The following is an 18191-nucleotide window of genomic DNA, read 5'->3' on the forward strand; positions in this document are numbered from 1 at the left end:
CCCACCCCAAGACAAAGCTGCAAAAGAAGGGCCATGCAGAATTCGGCCCAGGGCCTGGCTCTGTCTCACGGAGGAGTTGCCTCCGCGGCCGCCGACGATCCCAGCGGCCGACGAGCTGTAAGTTGTGTTCAAGCCGCATCCTCGAGTCCTGTCCTGTTTGCACCCCAAGGTACGGCAGAGGACGCAAGATGCCCTTGACGAGTGAAACCGGTCGCTTCATCCATCCGCCGCCGTCTTCGGACCCGTGCTGCCGTGTGTTGCCGTGTCCCGGATCAGTCACCGCCTCGTGGCCGTGGTCGTGGCCGGGGCCGTGGTCATGGCGTGGACGCCGTGCTTCTTGCTATCCTCGCCTATTCTTGCCTGCATAATTGTGTCTCGAGTTGATCTTCATTGTTGGCAATGGATCCAAGGAGCATCTGTGCTAACCACTAGGTCGTCCCGCGTCGCAGTGTGATCAATGTCGACTAAGAAAGGTACGTCATAGTACCACCTCACACACCCAGGGTGGCCGACAATGGGGGAATGAGCGCAGTCATTTTTGTATTACCATTCAATGATGCCCTTGACTACCCTTGAGCTTTCATCCGCCTCTTTAGGCATCTCAGCCTGCAGTTGGGCTGCTCTCTGCCACATCTGGCTTTTGCTCGGCTTGCGCTCATTCCACTCTTCATGATCCACGAGGCTGACATTTTAGCTTCATCTTTGCCGTATATAGATTCGCTGTGATAAAGACTGGCCATGCTCAAATTGCCGCACCGCCAAAAGATCTTGCACCTCCACAGGCGCCGGTCAGCGGCCCAAAGAACCTCGACAGCGTGTTCTCATTTCATCACAATAGTTAGTCTGCCATGTTTCCTCTGCTTGCCTTGATATCCCACAAACCTTCTCAATACACCTCGTTCACGAGCAACCCCTCACAAACCGCCTTTTTTTATTGCTGTACTTGGCTGTCTTGCAACATTCCTCCCCTTCTCCTTCTACTGTGTTGGCGTCATGACCGTCTCAACTTGACATGGTCTCGCGCATGCCGTCATGCAACTTCAACTTGCCAGACTCGCCACGGCACCTCACCCTGCTCCCACGTGGCAAGAACAGAGTGCTGACTTGGAAATTCATCCTTGCCTCACCGACAGTGAGAAGAAGATTGATCAAATTGAAAGCCGGTTAGGCAATATTGAGGTACTCCTCAAGAATATCGCCAATCCGGCTGCACCTATTCAGTTTCACTATGACCCGACGGCAGCAGGCAACACACCACAAACTGGTAGCAGTAGTATCCCAACTGCTGCCTCAACCGGCGACTTTGACAGCAGCGACGATGAGTCCGCCTATGGTGGTGACACGGGCTTAATCGCCCATACCACCTTTGCCAGCGAGTTCCTCGAGAGTGCCGTCAAGAGGACATCCCTCCGTGAAGTGAATCCCAAGATGGCTGCCGGTTTGAATAACCTGAGCCAATTGGTTGAGATGCAAAAACGTCGATCAATAAGTCACGGTCCCCGGTTTCCTCTCCAGAAGCCTGTGCCACCAGGTGGTATCTCAAAGCTCCCTATGCCGCCGATGCAGGCAGTTGTGAGTCTTTTAAAGCATGCCAAAGGTACAATCTTTTTTTCATCTTCCATCCCCTCACCCGTATACTTCAAGCGAGGCAAACTAACACTCCACAAGCTGCTCCGCCAACCCTGTTCACCATCATGTGTTCGCTCGTCGGGCTCCCGGACTTTACCGGGCTGTGTCGCAGGGTGTATTTTGCAACAGAGGAGTTTTCTGACGCTACATTTATAATTGTTAATGCCATGCTCTATAACCTTTTCATGGAGCAAAGCTCACTTGCTACCGATCCCATGGCACGGGATGAGTACCACGCATATATGAGTCAGAGTCAAGCCAACCTCGAGACTGCTCTTGCGAATACACATCTATTCCTGGCAACAAGAGTCGAAAATGTTCAAGCACTACTACTAGGCGTATGTAGCGTCCCAACACCCATGGACCACGGAGGTTCCCTGCTAACATATTAGACCCAGGCTCTCTATGCTGTAGATGTATCCCGCCCTTCAGTCGCATGGCAATTATCCTGCATGGCAGCTCAGCTCTGCCAAACTGGTGGTTTTCATCGCTCGGAATCACTCAAATTCGACCCGCCAGCAACAGCCAAGTTAAAGAGGATACTCTTTTGGCATGTATACACTCTTGACAAAGGTCTAGGCCTCAGGCTTGGCCGAGCCCCAGTCATACATGAGTGCGACATTGATATCCCGCGCGTATTCGAGTTTGATGGTCTGGGGCAAGAAGACTCATCAACGATTCCCACTCTCTGGATCAAGATGAGCTATCTGCAAAGCCGAATATACGAGCAGCTATATAGCCCGAGCGCCCTGAAAAGCCCCCCGGCAGATCTAATTGAACGAGCAAGAGCCCTGGCCAGTGAGTGCCGAAAGTTCGAGGTAGAAGCCGACAAGGCCCGTAATGAGACGTACGCCTACCTCAAGGCGGTGAATTCATCTGATCTGGTCGACGTATTCTTGCGAGGCGACGAGGTTCAGTTCCAGGTCACCTTGACACTGGTATACCGCGTCATCCCTGCGCCTGAAGGCTCAGTGAGTCGCTTTTGCGACGAGTGCTTGTCAACGGCTCGAAAAGCCATGAAGGTGCACCAAGAGTGCACCAAGAGGTCTACGATTGGCGGCTACTTCAGATCAATTTACATCCATTGGTACGTCCTTTTGGCCATTTCCTTCATGACTAATGATACACAATGTTGATGCGAATTTTCAGGAACCTTCTCCTCACCCCCTTCGCGCCATTCTTTGTCCTCTTGTGCTATGTCATCGAAACCGGCTCCCTGGATGACCTCCGATTACTCCAAGAATTTGTCGACTCTCTCGACGAAGCAAGAAATTCCTCGGAGACGATTGAAAAGCTCTATCGTCTATGCCAAGTCATGTGCGACGTGGCCAGCCTCTACGTGGAAGCCAAATCTCAACAGCAACAGGATCAGACCATGGTCCCCATTGGCGACGAGTTCGAAATGTACCTCAGCCAGCTGGGCTTTATGCCTACCGAGGATCAGACCATGGGGAATACGAACGCGGCCGGTGGTCCACCGCCACTCAGTAGCCAGGCCGCACAGATAGCGGACTGGTTCTCTGGGAACCGCAATATGATGGGCCTCTTGGAGGAAGACTTATCGCATATCGATTCATATCGGTGGATGCAGCAGCAGCAGCAGCAGCAGCAACAGCAACAGCAGCAAGCGGCACAGCCGCAGCAAGTGGTATCTCCGCAGGTACCTCTGGCACAACAAACCTCTCCCATGTAATGATTTTACCTGGCGTTTTTTTTTTTTTTTTTTACCTTCCATGTTTTGGGGATGAGGTCGGGAACATCAAGTAGTTATGAGTTATGGCATGTGAACCTATACCAGGTCGAGTTTACCTCGGCACAAGTTATGACGGTGGTGTACTAGGCGAAGTTGGCCCACGGGCTGATTGCCCCTTGCATATAATGAATCCCCTACTCAAAAAATAACACGAATGTTGCACGCTAGAAAACCCAATTTTGCCGTTGTCGTCGTGTCATGCTCGTGGCGTAAAAGAAGAGAGAGAGAGCGAAGGAGTAAATCAGTCGGTCGGATACCGTGGGTCATACACCTCGTACCCTTCATCTTCAGTGTCGCTCTCGACCAGGCCGTCTTTCAAGACGGGCTTGACGGGCGGGCTCGGCGCGCTCTGCGCCGTCTTCTGGACGCCGTCCGCCGGGGCAAAGGCACTCTTGAACCCCGTCTTTTTAAACCCGCCCTTTTTGAAGCCTCCCGTGCCGGCACTGCTCGAGCTGCCCTCCTGGCCGGGCAGCTTTATGCTCACCAGGCCATCGGCCTTGGCCTCGGCCTTCCTCGCGCGGGCGCCGGCGTTGGGGTCCCGCACCATGGCCTTCATGTCCTTGAGGCGCTGCTTGTGGGAGTGGTCGTAGCTCGAGAGATGGGCCTCGTAGTCGTTCATGCGGGAGTAGCCCTTGGAGCAGAGGTTGCAGTAGAAGGACTTCTGGGCCTCGCGCGCCGACGTGGTTTGCGCCGGAGGCAGGGTCTGGTGGCGCTGCGGACAGTCAGCTCTGAAGAAAGTTGCGGCAGCGACGGCTCTTGACATACAGGAGGCATGGTGGGCGGCAAGGACTGCTTTGACGCGGCTTTTGTCGACAGAGCTTGGGTTTCCAAGATGGAAGACTTGACGTTGGGAGCTGTTTGACTCGGGTGGCACTGGGGTGAGGTGGCGCCTGAGAGCACTCGAACCAGGCATCAGTTTGAAGTGGCTCCGCTCCAGGGGCCGCAGCCACTGACAGGCGCCGGAATTAGCGTGACCACGCGACTGGAGCCGCAACGCCGGAGCAAGTAAGTTATTCTGTATTCAGAGTCGGCGCCTGATGCAGTGTTCCCAAGAACAATCTCGTCAACCCGCGCGACGACGTGTTTCCGCGAGAGCCATGGACACCCCAGGCGGGCAAGGCCTGCACCACAAAGACTCCCAAGCGACGCTCATCTCCCTCCTCCAGCTCGACCCGTCGCCCATAGACTCGCCATCACTCTCTGCCGCCGACAAGGAGACGGGCCTCGCCGCCGGCCCAGACACCACATCACAAGGGAGCAATGGCTCAATAGTACGCAGCGGTCCTGCAGCCGCGGCCGGCACAACAAGCCATCTGGGCCTGAGCAGCGGCCGCAGCGCAATATACTACTGTCCGTTTCCTGCTGCCCGCGCCCGCGCGCCGTCTGCCCTCGCACGACTGACATGAGAAGCAGTGACGCGGGTCCAGAGATACTCGTCCTACGCAATGGGCGTCTTCACGGCCCTCCACCTCACCAACGTGTCCCTGATACCCGCCGTGACGCGGTCCGTCGCCGGCTCCGAAACGTACCTCCTCATGGCGCGCGAGATCTACCAGACGTCCGTGGCCGAGCCTGTGCTCGTGGCGCTCCCCGTCGTGCTGCACGTCGGTTCCGGCCTGGCCCTGCGTCTGCTGCGGCGATGGCAGAATATGGAGCGCTACGGGGGCGGCACGCCGGGCATGTACGCGCTGCACAGGATGCGGGAAGCGCTGTCGGGGAAGAGTGTCGGCAGCGCAGTGCGCCTGTGGCCGCCGTTGACGTATATATCCATGTCCGGATATGCACTGACATTATTCTACGGGGCACACGTCTTCGTGAACAGAATACTACCGCTCGCTGTCGAGGGGGGACAGTTCGAATATTGGGCTGGCATATGTTGCGCACGGCTTTGCCAGACACCCGACTACGTCGAGACTTGCGTACCTGGGGCTTTTGGCCACGGCTAGCGGGCACATGGTTTGGGGGTTGGCACGGTGGTTCGGCATGGCGCCGTCGACAGAGGGCTGGAGAGGCAAGGGCAGCGTGGCCGTGGACAGGAAGACGAGGACACAACGGAGGAGGAAGTGGTTGAGTGTTCACGGAGTTGCTGCTGGGCTGGCGGCGTTGTGGGCGATCGGGGGGTTAGGAGTTGTGGCAAGGGGAGGATTGGCGGATGGCTGGGTGGGAAAGATGTATGATGAGCTGTTTGGGAGCGTGGGCATGTGACAGCATGACAAGGCCTGGATTTTGGAATGATTCCCGAGAGTATACCGAGTACTACTACCGTACTCTGTCAGCAGAAGTATAATCATGGCTGCTTGAGTACGGGGGGAAAGTCCGGCGAAGGGGTGGAATCCGCGAGGATAAAAGTGAGTGGGACTTAAACGGCGGCCAGTGCAGCATCTGATCTCGCTCCAATTGCGCCTTGGACATGAAAATCCGCGGCTTTTTTGCTTCTTCCGAGTCGCGGTTGTCCCATGTTCAGGGCTAAATCTCCTTAGGCTTGGAATGTGGCGTTAAAAAGAGGGCGCTCTTCATCTACATCAACCATGACCCGTGCAGGTACGGTATTGAGCTGATGACAAGGATAGCATGGCCTCTGTCATTGTCATTACATGTGAAATTAATCATAACGGCAGCCATGTATGTTGGACAGGCATCAAGTGACATGCTTATTTACACGGCTATACTCCGTACAGCCTTCTCACAACGGCGATTGATAAGGCAACATGTTCAGGGTTTTGTGCGGCAACTCGGAGCATCTCGTATCGATGAATTGCTCCCCGTTTCCAATTCATCCCGGCAAAGCTTCAAGGCCAAAAGGCATTCGATAATTCGTCGTCTTAATACGGAGTATGGAGTATCGACCATCAAGAGCAGCCGCAGAAACAAGGGTCCTAGCATCGAGAAGACAAACTAATCCTAGTCCTGCACCTGTAATTGGTCAGCCTACCACAAAAAAGCAAAACAATCAGCTCGTCTCCCCCCCTTGCTTTTTGGAGTTCGCCGGTAGCATAGTCACTCCGTAGTACTCCGTGCTTTGTATACTCGGTAGCAATGGATGTGATTAGATGACGCGCTTGATGCTCAACAGCCCTATTGTTTCTTTTAGTAGTCCGTGTCTGTGCTTTTTTTTGCTTCTTGCTTGTTTCTTCGATCTGTGCTCGAGGAAGTTGAACTGGAATGTATCATATTCGCATAAATTGAGGCCCAGTTTAGCATAGTCATTTGCGAGCTTACTGTGGGCGAGCGTCGATCAGCTAGAACTAATTTTGACGGGCGGACGGTTTGGGTTTGAGTTTGGAGACGGGTCGAAAAGTGTCGGAGTTCAGACTTGCGTGGACTGTGGGGTGGCCGAGACATGTCTCTGTCTTGGATCTTGGGCATCAATGGGGCAGAGAGCGTGATACGGAGACATGCGCCGCCTCTCATAATATACTCTGCTCTACGCAGTGGTAGAGCTGGGAACGCTCGAAGAGCTGGAAAGGCGATGATGATGGATGAGAGGCAGAGAGCCAGCCAGGAACTCGGCACTTGGCGGCGGAAGCATTTTACAAACATTTGAAGGACGTGCGCTGCTCCTTCCGTTTCGTCTCACTGGCTCCTGCCCTGTTTCGGCAGTCACCACGGAGGAGCTCCTTCTTCCTCTAACTGTTCCTTCCCTCGCTAGCCAGTGGCGCGTCGTGCAGCACCACTCCCTGGTGAACCGCAACCCCAACCCCCCACCATTGATTTGATGTCGACCTGCTCTATTAGTTACTCGGTAAATCCCCAGTCGTGCCGCGTCCCAGGTATGTCGATACTCGATATGAGCGCTTTAAAACCAGTCCTCTTGTCTCGTCGTGTCTTGCCTTGCCTCGCCTTGCCTTGTCTTGTCTTGTCTTGACCGGCAGCCTCTTGGACTAGTCTCTCTTCCCTGCATGCAACTCTCTTTCCCCGTGACTGACAGCTGCTGCAGTTTTGCCGCCGAACCTAGCCACACCGTCTCCCTCATCCGAATGACACATCTGCTTTTCCTCTGCCACGAATGAGCCTTCACTGTTTACCTACGAAATAGAGAGCTGGCGGCGTCTGTCGAGCTGCTTTTCCCACGACAATGACCATGCCGACCAAGCGCAAGCTCGTCCAATATGCCGAGGCGGAAGACCGTGACGACAGCTGCATCCGCACCAATCCTGACGCGAAATCGAACCAGCCGTCGTCGCGGCCCCTGACCAAGCGCCTTCGGACTATAGGCCCGCTGCATACCCGTGATATTTTATCGACGCTATCCGACGAGCTACTCATCCGGATTTTCTCTTTCCTGGATGAAAAGACACTCCTTGGCGTATCTCCCGTGTCCAGGCGCTTCAACTGCATCACATCTGATTCACAGCTATGGCGACCGCACTACTATCGCCGATTCATCTTGCCCCGAGCTCATATGATCCCCGGCTTCCGCACAGGGTCCACCCGGAGCTCCAGCAAGCTACGGTACTCAACCAGCAAGACCATTTGGGCTGACGGGGGATGGGGTCGAAGAGGCGGCTTTGTCGGTGCACCCAACGAAACTGCGGCAACTGGTGCTGGGGAGCTCGTGGACTGGAAGAAGCAGTACAAGCTGCGACACAACTGGGCTCGGGGGGCCTGCGCCGTCGACGAAGTTCAGGTCCGTTGTGTCGAACGAGACACCCCCGCGGCAGAGTGGCAGACGATGGTCAAGGTGGTCGATGGTCTGGCAGTTACTGTGGATGGAACGTCGGGCTTAAGGGCATGGGACCTCAAAACTAGGCGACTCATTGCACAAGCAGACCTTGGGAACAATAAGGAGACAAACCAGCCCAGCTGCTTGGCAGTTGATGACTTGCTGCATAATACCGGTAGACTAGATGTGGCTGTGGGGTTCGAAGACGGCACCTTTGCCATTTGGAAGTTGGATATCAAGAGTGGAAAGATTGGTATATTGTACCAGCATGCAAAGAGCTACTTTGGCGAATTGGTCGCCATTGCGTATGGACATCCGTACATGTTTACGGCTTCAAGGCTTGGGTTTATTTCTTTGTTTTCGTTTGAGCACCCGGACGACGGGACAGCTCCAACCCGAGAGTCAGATATCGGACCCGAGAGCGGTGTGCGCAGGTCATCAGTGACTGAGTCTGGAGATACGGTTCCTCCCCCGGCCGCCCGATTCACCCAACCACGTCTTCTCACCTCACTCAAGTCTCACACCACACGGCCACCGCTCGCCCTATCAGTACGCCGTACGGCAACTTCAGTCATTGCCTCGATCGCATACACCTTTGACACCGTGGGGGGATGGTCCATTGGCATACAAGATTTGGACATTAGGCCATCTGGATTGGCGACGCCAGATATTGTTACCTCGAGAGTTGCCTACACACTGCCAACACAAACGCGCAGGTCAGCAACGTCATCTCCGTCCTCTTCACCCTCCCACTCACGCACCCGCTCTCCAATACCGTTGGAGCATGAGGAAGATGGTCCAATCCGACTATGCTACAGTCACCCCTACCTACTCGCCACTTTGCCGGACAATACATTAGTCCTTCACCTATGCACCTCGACTGCTTCATCGCTCTCTATTTCACCAGGCATCCGTCTTTGGGGTCACACCTCAGGCATCTCCGACGCGGAGATCACGCCGCGCGGGAAAGCAGTTAGTATCAGCACGCGTGGCGACGAGATTCGGGTTTGGGAGCTAGAAGGGCGCGTGAGCGGAAGCAGCGTCGAGGTACGGCCAAGGCAGCCAATTGATGATGGGGAACAGCATGCGAAGATGAAAGGTTCCGCAACCCCAAGGATTGTGGCCGACGTGGATGATACCAAGAACTGGGTCGGTTTTGACGAAGAGGTGGTGGTGGTGCTGAAGGAGGCTCGGGACGGACGAGAGAGCCTAATGGTTTACGACTTTACGTGAAGTGCCAAAGCAACAATTGTTTGACAATGGATGCTTCTTTTGGCATGCTTGGTGCTGACTGGAGACGCCCACGCCACGCCAACACACACTTTCGGGCTCGGCGTGGCAAAATTGGAACACTTGAACACTGTACTTTAATTCAAGCTTGCGGATGAGGGTTTGCGCAAGCGTAATGCCGCGTCACTGTTGAACTGCTGCCTAGAAGACATGCCCAACGCGTTGGCCCTCCACGTATTTTGGAACACGATGAATGCGGCAAGTGGCGGCAACTTTTGGGGGGCAATAAAACCGCCGGCCATGGATCAAATGCCATTTCAATTCAAAATAGTCTACCTGATACACGGTACAAACATAGGTCTCATGAACTTTCCTGCATGAATCTTACCGGAATGCCCGCCCTGGATTCCGGCAATGGGTACATGGACTAGGTCAGAGGGCCCGGCTTTTGGATGGATGGATATGAGTTGGATACATGGGCTGTTGGTCACAGGATTACAATGTAGGAGATTTGTTGGTGGCAGCTTGAAGAGGGATGCCTGGAGGTAGATCTGTAGAAGGCGAATACAGTCAAGGACAGTTATGCCAGGAACATGCCTCTGCCATTGCTGAACACATCGTAGATGTTGCCAACGCGGTGTATCGTTGTAATGGACAGCCTACCAGGCTCGAATAGTGTAAGGCCAGCATGAAAAAATGCGAATATACCGATGATATCATCGCTCTATAGGTTAAGTATAGAGAGCACCGATGCTATGCGGCGTCACTGGCCTGGTCTCGACGGGTATCAACACGTGCCAGGCTCTGGAAGCAGGCCACCATGGCTTGCGCAGCTACCACCTGCTGTTTGTAATCAGTATCACCACGTTGGACGACTCGGGGCGGTAGGCCGTGAGGAAGTATGGTGGGAGGTGAGATGCGATGCTGTGGTCTAGAGCTGGACTCTGTGCTTTTAACCTTGTTTACGGGCCACTGACTTGTTGTCTCCTTGCACGGCGTCACGTCTGTAGGCGCAGAGTATAAGGATCATGGAGGCGCTATTCAACCAGATGGTTGCGTTTCCGTGTTCGTGTATTGTAGTAGGAAAGCGTAGATTGGTAGCGGGAAGATATTGCTAGCCCGTGCATCATTCCACGACTCGGCTCAACTTTGTGGTCTTGTTTATACTGTTCAGTCTGCCAGTGCAATCGTAGTATGGATAGAGGGCGTGTCGTGGAAGACGAGACATTGGTATAGCACCCGAGCTTGAGAATAGACATATTCACACCCGCGTATCCTGAGATCGGCTCTGGTGAACTTGATATAGGTCTTGTACGAGCACGCAGCGATATCGTTTGACTCGCGATTTCTGAGTGTCACAACCATACTTGGCTGGGCCGTCGTGATGTAATGCAACAGTGAAAAAGTGCCTGGCCCAACTACCCACCCTGATTCGTGCGCAGTCTAATTTTCGACTAGACTGACTGTGATTCAGTTTGGCAGACATATCCATTCTTCTCAACTCAAGCAAACAATATGTCACAGCGTCTCAAGTGAAGATGGGGCCTTTCCAGAGGGTTGTAAACAGACGACCTTGGCACCAATACATTGTCAAGTGACTATTCCCTGTGCAAGCCATCACCCGGTCTACATCACGACGTCGCATCCTCCATCGTGGTGGATGGCTGGATTGATCTATTTAAGCTTGTGGTGGGTGGCGGATGGCGGTGGAGAGCCAAGATGACCAGTTCCAGCGGGCCGTTTTAACGAGGCCAAGATGGCCGCCGTCCCCATTCAAATGATCAACGTCGTGTCAGGCAATGCTCTGGGTTGCTTGGTTCTTATCTCCAATGCCCTCCTTGCCCTTCGCGGGGCACTGCGGCAGCCGCTTGAACTCTTAACCCTCGCAGGATACAACCTAACTCTGCGTTCCACGGCATGTCTATGATCCTCAGCGTTGAGCTTCAGCAAGCCCCTATTAACTATGCCGCAGCAGCACGGCCACAGACTTCTCATTCACCTTTGGCTGGCAGGTTCCGACAAACCCGTGCCGTCAAGTCGTCTGGTCCGTCAACTTCAGGCGTCAGCGTTGCGTGTTTCGATTGTGCGGGGTTATCGGGACGACTCGATTTGTCAACCCCGGAGGGCAGCTTAAAAATTAGCATGACAAAGCTGCAATCCGTGGTGCGGGACATCTGGATGTGATGAAATCGGGCGTCCAGAACTGGCAAAACTAGTAGGCCGAGGGGTCATCATACTTGAGCTCATGGAGGCTCTACTAAGCATACCCCCTCTCGCAGAGATTTGCACAGATGGGCCCCGTCCCCGTTGGCCTCGTCTTGTGCATGTGTCCCATTTACGCGCTAAAAGGGGTATCGTGCCTCGAGATGACGTTTGCTCTTGTCGTCAACGCGGCTGCTGTTTTGGCTGCAATGCCTGTGATGTCAGGTCGAATTGTTCTTCGTGCCGTAGTAATGGGTGCACAGGCCCAAGACGCAGCTATTGTCAAATTTGCGCATCTCAATTCGGCTTGAAACGGTGCCATTGAAGTTTGCGACTGATAAGGCCAGAGAGGGCAGAACAAACGCTGGGCGCCCGGCATCCCACTTGGCACGGCATTTGGCTTATCAACTTATCGATAGGCGGCGGGCGGCTGTCAACTGGCCCAACACAGGTCCGGACCCGTTCATGGCTTTTCTGCTTTGGCTTTGCCTTGGCTTTTGCTTTTGGCTCCGGTTTTTTGTTCCATGCGTCTGGACACCCGACACGCACCCCCCCTTCCGTACCCTCTCGTTTTGTAGTCGTCTGCCCAACCTGCTTCTGCCTCGTCTTGAAGGGTCCTGACTTGTAACTACTATGTCCTGCATCATCTCATCCTGTAAGCCGCCCTTTTGGTCGCTCGCCTGCGCCACCCTAGCCAGGAAAGCTAAACCCGAAGCGGCATCGTCACACTCATTGTTTCGGTTTCTGAGTGGCTCTCATGCTCTGTGACCCCATATCTTGTGACTCACCTCGTAGACTCCTTCTTCCACTTACACTGTACGGAGTTCTCCCTCGGACCTATCTTTCATGACCGGCCTCGACGAGACACCTTTGTGCCTTTGCCCGCTCCTCTCAATCCAGTTTAAAACTTGCGCCTCTGAGTACTCCGTAAAGGCAGGTGGTTCGTATCAGCTAGGAACTCGTGTCACCCAATGGTAAGCGTGAGGCGGCCACTTCGGCGTCACCTTGCCTGGTGCAGACTCATCATAGGCTCTAGTGTGCACAGTGATATGCGATCAGAGAAGCTGTTGTCACGCGGCCCGCTCTCGTTGGATGCGCGAGAAACGACATTGGCCAATGGATTCCTCATCGAGGCGCCGAGTCGTCAATTGACTCTCCGTGAGGCTTCTGCCCATTGGCAATCTCATGCCCACCTGGTGCAGGTTCCTGTACACCATATGGCACAGGGTTGGGAAGGGAAGGGTTTGACAGCGGCCTTGTCCAAACCAGTCAACCCGTTGTCAGCCTCAGTTATGGTGAGTAGCCGTCCTAACACTCGCGTCATGTACCGAGAGTGTTAGGGCTGTCCTCTGGAGTTGTCCATGGCTATGTTCTAAAAATCTCAAGGCTAAGCGAGAGTGGTCTTTTTTAAACACACAACGCCATAGAAATGCTTGTTTTTCTTTTCTTCTTTTTTTTTCTTTTTCCTTAGATAACCCATATTTCACTCGTGGGTGGAAGCAAAGCCACTAGTATATGCAGTATTTGGTGAATGATGGCGTTCCAGGCCAACGGATGATGGAGCGTGGTCCACTATTGGGATGCGATTTAGGCAGCCAGGGGCCCATTCGGCTCCGCATTTCTATTTCCAATACTATCGTACGGTACGGCGGTGTATGACATGTAAGTGGCATGTGCCCCAGTATCAAAGTCCCTGTGTTTTGTGCAGTCGGGCATCTCTCGGGGCCATTATCTGGTTAGATCCTGTTTTGTGCGGCATAGCGAGCCGCATCATGGTGTATGTATCGAAACCAACAGCCAAAGTGTTTGCCTCGATTCTGATAAAGGCGATAAGGGAGGCGTCGGCGGGCCGCGTCGAGCGGTAGCACGTAAAAGAACGATTGGATCGCCGCCATGGCCATGCCAACAAGACACCCTTTTTCAGCATGGGTCCCCCTCCCCTTTCACTTGCTGAATGTTACGCAGCCGTGACCCCGGATGACGGCCACCTGCGGATGTTGGACGCGGGCCATGGGTGGAAAGGGTGTCAAGGCAAGAGCTGGTCGGACTGTCAGTGGGCAAAAGAACGGCTTATGCCAGGTACCCTTTCGTCAACCTTGCGTGCTGCTACCTTGGCCTGTCGAGGTTGAGAGCGGATGGTCATCTTATGGTAGACTTTGGGGAGAGATCACATGAGCGTTAGCAGTCGAAAGGTGTGCAGCAAGGCGAGTTGATGCTGGCTGCCTATGTACCTACAATAGCTAAGGTAGGCAGATATCGTAGGGCGGCCATGGGCGGCGTGTAGGGAGAGTATCTGGTAGGCATGTGCATGGCCACGGCCTCTGGCACCCAGAGCAATATTGCAGGAAAAGTTCAAGAATTGGTCCAAGACTTGGAGTTGGTTACACACGTCCGTCTTGCAGCCCTGATGGCTTGAGGTTCTTCCCGGTGCGAACTACATTTAGAAATGGCAGGAGGAACCGCCGGCGGCTTCCCGTGTTTGATATCCCCAATGCGGTCTCAATGCAGGAGCAGCAGGCAGAACTCCCAAAAGGCACACTTCAACACAGCCGAGTCCACCGTCCAATCAGAATGAGCATGGCCAAAGACCCAAGGTCCACGTTCAACGCCAGCTTCAATGTTGTGTGTCCGGCGAGCGCAGGCCTGCCCAAGTCAATTGTGAAGAGTCTAGGACTATAGAACGAAACCTTTGTCCTGTACGACGGCCGGTTTCACCCTTGGCCATCACGTCTAAACTGCTGTCCATGAGCCGCAAATACCACGGCATGCACCGGCACTCCAAGTGACTCTCCATCGACCCCAATTGGCCGTATCGATAACAAGCCATCCCCTCGTGGTCGCAGCAAATCACACCCCCGCTTCGCCGGTGTGCCTGATGACCTTGGGCTGGCGACAGCACCTGACTGGCTGAAGGAGGGTTAGCGAATTTAGGTGGGGAGTGCGGATAGCGGGCCATGTTGGAGGGACCTGAAGGCGAGGAGGAGCGGGCATGGACATGCCAGTCGCGGATCAATGCGAATGAATACGCGCAACCCAGAATGTTGACCTTTGGCATCAATGCTTAGCTGGTGCTTGCTAATGGTAAAAATAGGGCCATTGGCAAAGAACAAAGGGCTGGACGGAGTGAAGAGTTGGCACAGTGGATTGTGCCGTGTGCTATGCGTTGGCGTGTATTGTGTATTATTCGGTACAAGACTTTGTGCACTGCGTGCATTGCACTTGAGCGAGACCACATAGTCGCCGCATTGTCCAGCACTGTGCATTCCGATACTGTAGGGATGGTCCTTCCATTTCAGATTCCATTCGCCCCTTTGCTCTGCTTCGCTCAATGTCGTGGCATTGGACATTGCATATACTACATTACGCCTTGCATCATAAAGCATGTGCCAAAGCGCCGGTGAATGTGCTCCGTACCAACCTGGTAGGTACGTACCTAGGTAGAGTTCCCTCAATTTTGGTTCTAGCCCGCCAGCTTTGTCGCGTCGTCCATGGTTCCATGACCACTTTCACAAGCTTTCCACTCCGCAAAGCCGCAGTTCACGTCACATTTCACAATTCGCTCTTTGTACCGAGTGCGCCGTACTGAACTACCTAGGTACTTATCAGCGTGTTCCATCCTCGGTGCTCAGTCTTTGTTGCAACGCAAAAGCCTTGCCCTCGAGTTGTTCAAGCCATTGGGCTTGGGCTCCTGGGTATATTCTAAAATTATGCCCCGCCCCCTCCATCGCTGGGCGCACACCCTGCGGGGCCCGCCTTGGTTGTGCAGTGCTGGTCGCTCCTACTGCCGTCCTTCTCGCGCCGTCACTCGCGCCGTCACTCGCACCGCACCAACTTTACATTTTTCTTACGGCGTAGACTTGCAAGGCAATCCACTGTCTTCTACTCTGATCTTTGTAAAACAATCCTCTTGTTCTGGCAAACACAAGTCACGGCCAATCTGCCCTTTTTTGCTCTATTACCCTGTCTTGCCCGTGTCTACTTGAAGCGTCTTGATGGTGGCATTGCTCTGTCATCTGTCGTGACTGCCCATTTCTAATCCATCTCTCCTCCGTCAAGTACTTCATCTTTGGTCTTCTGGCCACTTTGTCTTCGTCTCCTTTCCCATCACCATCATCTGCCGCTTTTCCGGGGAAATTTCGCTTTCATTCATCAGTACTCGCCACGACGAACTAATGGTAGCCCTGGTTACATCACCTTGACTGGATCTCAACAAGGGCCCCAGTCGTCAGCAGCGGCAAATATTGTACATACATACAACACAAGCCCATTGAAGACAAGCGACATCATCTCACCCCCGTCGACTCAATCAGCGGCTTTGCGGTTTTCCAAGTCTGCTGCTGCCTTCAGCTTCTCAAAGCAACCAATTCTATCAGCCTCTGGCCTTCAGCATTGGGGATTCCTGTCAGCTCTTCCTTCAGCCAGTCGAGCTGCGACCCTTCCGGGGGGTGTGCGTGCGTTTCATCGTGTGTTCGTGTGCCTGCGTCCGCTTTCCTTTGCTGGCCGCCACATCGCTTATTGCCTTCTATTACCAGGTCGCCCCAGAGGTCGTCCACTTTGGGTACCAACGAACGCCTGCTTTGTGTCAGAGTCATCGCATTGGCATCAGTCATCCTCTGTCATTTGCCAGGCGTTACGGAGAGCTGCCTGTTGCATTTCCATTCGCAGGACCCGCGGCGAAGCCTTAAAGCCCCTGGCAAGCCCCGTTGTCGCCTGTTTGTTAGCCTGGCTTCCTCAGTCGTGCGCTTCTCCATCACAATCAGCTGTCCCCATTGCATCCAGCCGTTGAAATAACACGATAGCCCCATGAACCGCGTGGTCAATTGCGTCTTTACTCATCATCTTGGCAACTGACGCTGGCGACATTGAACAATTGAGCCGGGTGATTGGATCGTCTACTCACGCTCACACGGCTCACACCTCAAATCCGCACACTGTCTACCAGTTGCGACAATCAATCAATCAATCAATCAATCAATCAATCAACCCACACCCCCTCCGCTGTCTTCGTCTCCCAGCAAACGCGATCTGCCTTGAACCTTACGCTACCACTCCCACCGCCAAAATCGGAGCAAACCACGAAACGATAAAGACGGCTCCCCCCCTTCTCTTTGTTGGATTTGGCTTTCACTGTACAAGCTTAGTTTATTACACCGTTTCCGAAGTTTCCCAACTCCGGCGGATAGTAAATTTCGGACTCGGGCACTGTATCTCCGACTGTGGCTGCTGCCTACTCAGACAGCTCCAGAGCGGTCTTCGCCACTCGTCCACGTCACTGTGTCTACTTGTCAGAGGTGACAGCCCAACTCACACGCAATGGCTGACAAACCGACAACCAGTCAGGCGCACACTTCCACCACCTCCGATAAGGACAAGCAGCCTGCCGTGACTACAACTCAATCATCTTCATTTTCTTTGACTGATCTCGCTTCCTCCACCTCTTCCTCTCCTTCAATTTTCTTCCCCTTTCAACGTCGATTCTCCAATCCTCCAATGGCATCAAATTCACCATCCGCCGACAAGGCGCACTCGTCAATGGCTCCGCCGCCACCGCCAATGGAGTCCAAGAAATTCGACATTACCAGCCTCATGTCACCGCCCGACGTCGTGCTCGACAGCTTTCATCATGGCAATTCCGTATTGAACAAGTCAGGCGGTGCCAATGGCAAACAGTCATCGTCGCAGCAACCGCTGCCCATGTCACCGCCAATCTCGCCTTACAGCAAACCCATCTCGACGACTAGCACCCTGCCTGTAACTCCACACAGCCAGGCCATCAAGGACCCCGTTTTGTACCCTACCGACGAGCACGCACCGGCCAGTCCTCCGCAGCCTCCATTGTTTGCTCCCGCTGAGCTTGAACACCAACGCATCGTTGACGAACACGTTCGCGCCCGGTCGCAGAGTATTTTCAGCGGCGTCACGCCACCCAAGAGAGAAGATTACGAGCTGGTCCTCACCTTCCGATCTCAGGTTATGACGCACTTCACCACGAACCGTAAAGGATGGCTCCGCAAAGAACGGGCCCTTCTCGAGGCTGACAGACGGGCCGGCGCTCAGAGATATCATGCAATTATGCCAGCCAAGCCCATTGCCGCCAAACCTCCCCGATCCCAGCGGACTGATCGAATTTCCAAGCCTCATGCAACTCCGAGACCGATTCGCACCAACGCCACAACCGTTGGAACCACCCCAGTGAGACCCGTGGGCCGCACTAGCGCTACTCCTGAACCATCTCGTCGGGTCGTGGCTCCCAATCGTGAGGACAAGGACTTTAACTCACTGCCTGACTATTGTCCCCCTTTGAACTCACTACCTAATCGCTCCAACAGCCTCAAGGTGGATTGGAAGGGTCAGCCAATTGATCTCAGCAGCGATCCGCACGCCAGTCTGCTTCACCCCGACGAGCTTCTCTTGGCAGGAAACTTGCGCCTGGATTGTGCCACGTACCTCACAAGCAAGCGTCGCATCTTTGAGCGTCGCCTCCAGTGCCTTCGCACGGGCAAGGAATTCCGCAAGACAGATGCGCAGCAGGCTTGCAAAATTGATGTCAACAAGGCATCAAAGCTGTGGACTGCTTTCGAGAAGGTGGGCTGGCTGGAACAAAGCTGGGTTCGTCGATTTCTCTAGACTGAGGGGCACCCACAAACAATCGACTTGATGACGACAGTTGTGCATACGACCACGCATGACATGTCGGGTTACGAGGATTTACTT

General features: G+C 54.0%; 7 protein-coding genes across 7 annotated transcripts; 6 read left to right on the top strand and 1 right to left on the bottom strand.

Annotated features, from left to right (window-relative positions):
* Positions 1-33: 33 nt before the first annotated feature.
* On the top strand, positions 34-3322 carry J3458_012315 (uncharacterized protein; the record flags this gene model as incomplete). The annotated part of the gene is made up of 7 exons (XM_007816396.2): positions 34-117; positions 450-473; positions 716-837; positions 1134-1597; positions 1669-1967; positions 2028-2716; positions 2779-3322. 7 exons carry the CDS (start codon positions 34-36, stop codon positions 3320-3322), a joined length of 2226 nt encoding a protein of 741 aa, XP_007814587.2.
* Positions 2694-4297, bottom strand: J3458_012316 (uncharacterized protein). The gene has a single exon (XM_066120029.1). It carries the CDS (start codon positions 4293-4295, stop codon positions 3624-3626), a length of 672 nt encoding a protein of 223 aa, XP_065974975.1. The 5' UTR covers positions 4296-4297; the 3' UTR covers positions 2694-3623.
* A 182-nt stretch (positions 4298-4479) lies between these two features.
* J3458_012317 (uncharacterized protein) lies at positions 4480-5328 on the top strand (the record flags this gene model as incomplete). The annotated part of the gene is made up of 2 exons (XM_066120030.1): positions 4480-4732; positions 4796-5328. 2 exons carry the CDS (start codon positions 4480-4482, stop codon positions 5326-5328), a joined length of 786 nt encoding a protein of 261 aa, XP_065974976.1.
* Positions 5329-5939: 611 nt separating this feature from the next.
* J3458_012318 (uncharacterized protein) lies at positions 5940-6281 on the top strand (the record flags this gene model as incomplete). The annotated part of the gene is made up of 1 exon (XM_066120031.1): positions 5940-6281. The coding sequence occupies one exon, from the start codon at positions 5940-5942 to the stop codon at positions 6279-6281; it is 342 nt and encodes a 113-aa protein (XP_065974977.1).
* Positions 6282-7141: 860 nt separating this feature from the next.
* On the top strand, positions 7142-9976 carry J3458_012319 (uncharacterized protein). The gene has a single exon (XM_007816399.2). It carries the CDS (start codon positions 7458-7460, stop codon positions 9276-9278), a length of 1821 nt encoding a protein of 606 aa, XP_007814590.2. The 5' UTR covers positions 7142-7457; the 3' UTR covers positions 9279-9976.
* A 178-nt stretch (positions 9977-10154) lies between these two features.
* J3458_012320 (uncharacterized protein) lies at positions 10155-11539 on the top strand. Its single transcript, XM_066120032.1, has 2 exons — positions 10155-11190; positions 11248-11539. The coding sequence occupies exons 1-2, from the start codon at positions 11032-11034 to the stop codon at positions 11407-11409; spliced, it is 321 nt and encodes a 106-aa protein (XP_065974978.1). The 5' UTR covers positions 10155-11031; the 3' UTR covers positions 11410-11539.
* A 5251-nt stretch (positions 11540-16790) lies between these two features.
* J3458_012321 (uncharacterized protein) lies at positions 16791-18104 on the top strand (the record flags this gene model as incomplete). Its single annotated transcript, XM_007816400.2, has 1 exon — positions 16791-18104. One exon carries the CDS (start codon positions 16791-16793, stop codon positions 18102-18104), a length of 1314 nt encoding a protein of 437 aa, XP_007814591.2.
* Between the last annotated feature and the right edge of the window lie 87 nt (positions 18105-18191).

Source organism: Metarhizium acridum, assembly GCF_019434415.1.
Source record: "Metarhizium acridum strain ARSEF 324 chromosome Unknown scaffold_255, whole genome shotgun sequence".
Classification (NCBI taxonomy): Eukaryota; Fungi; Ascomycota; class Sordariomycetes; order Hypocreales; family Clavicipitaceae; genus Metarhizium; species Metarhizium acridum.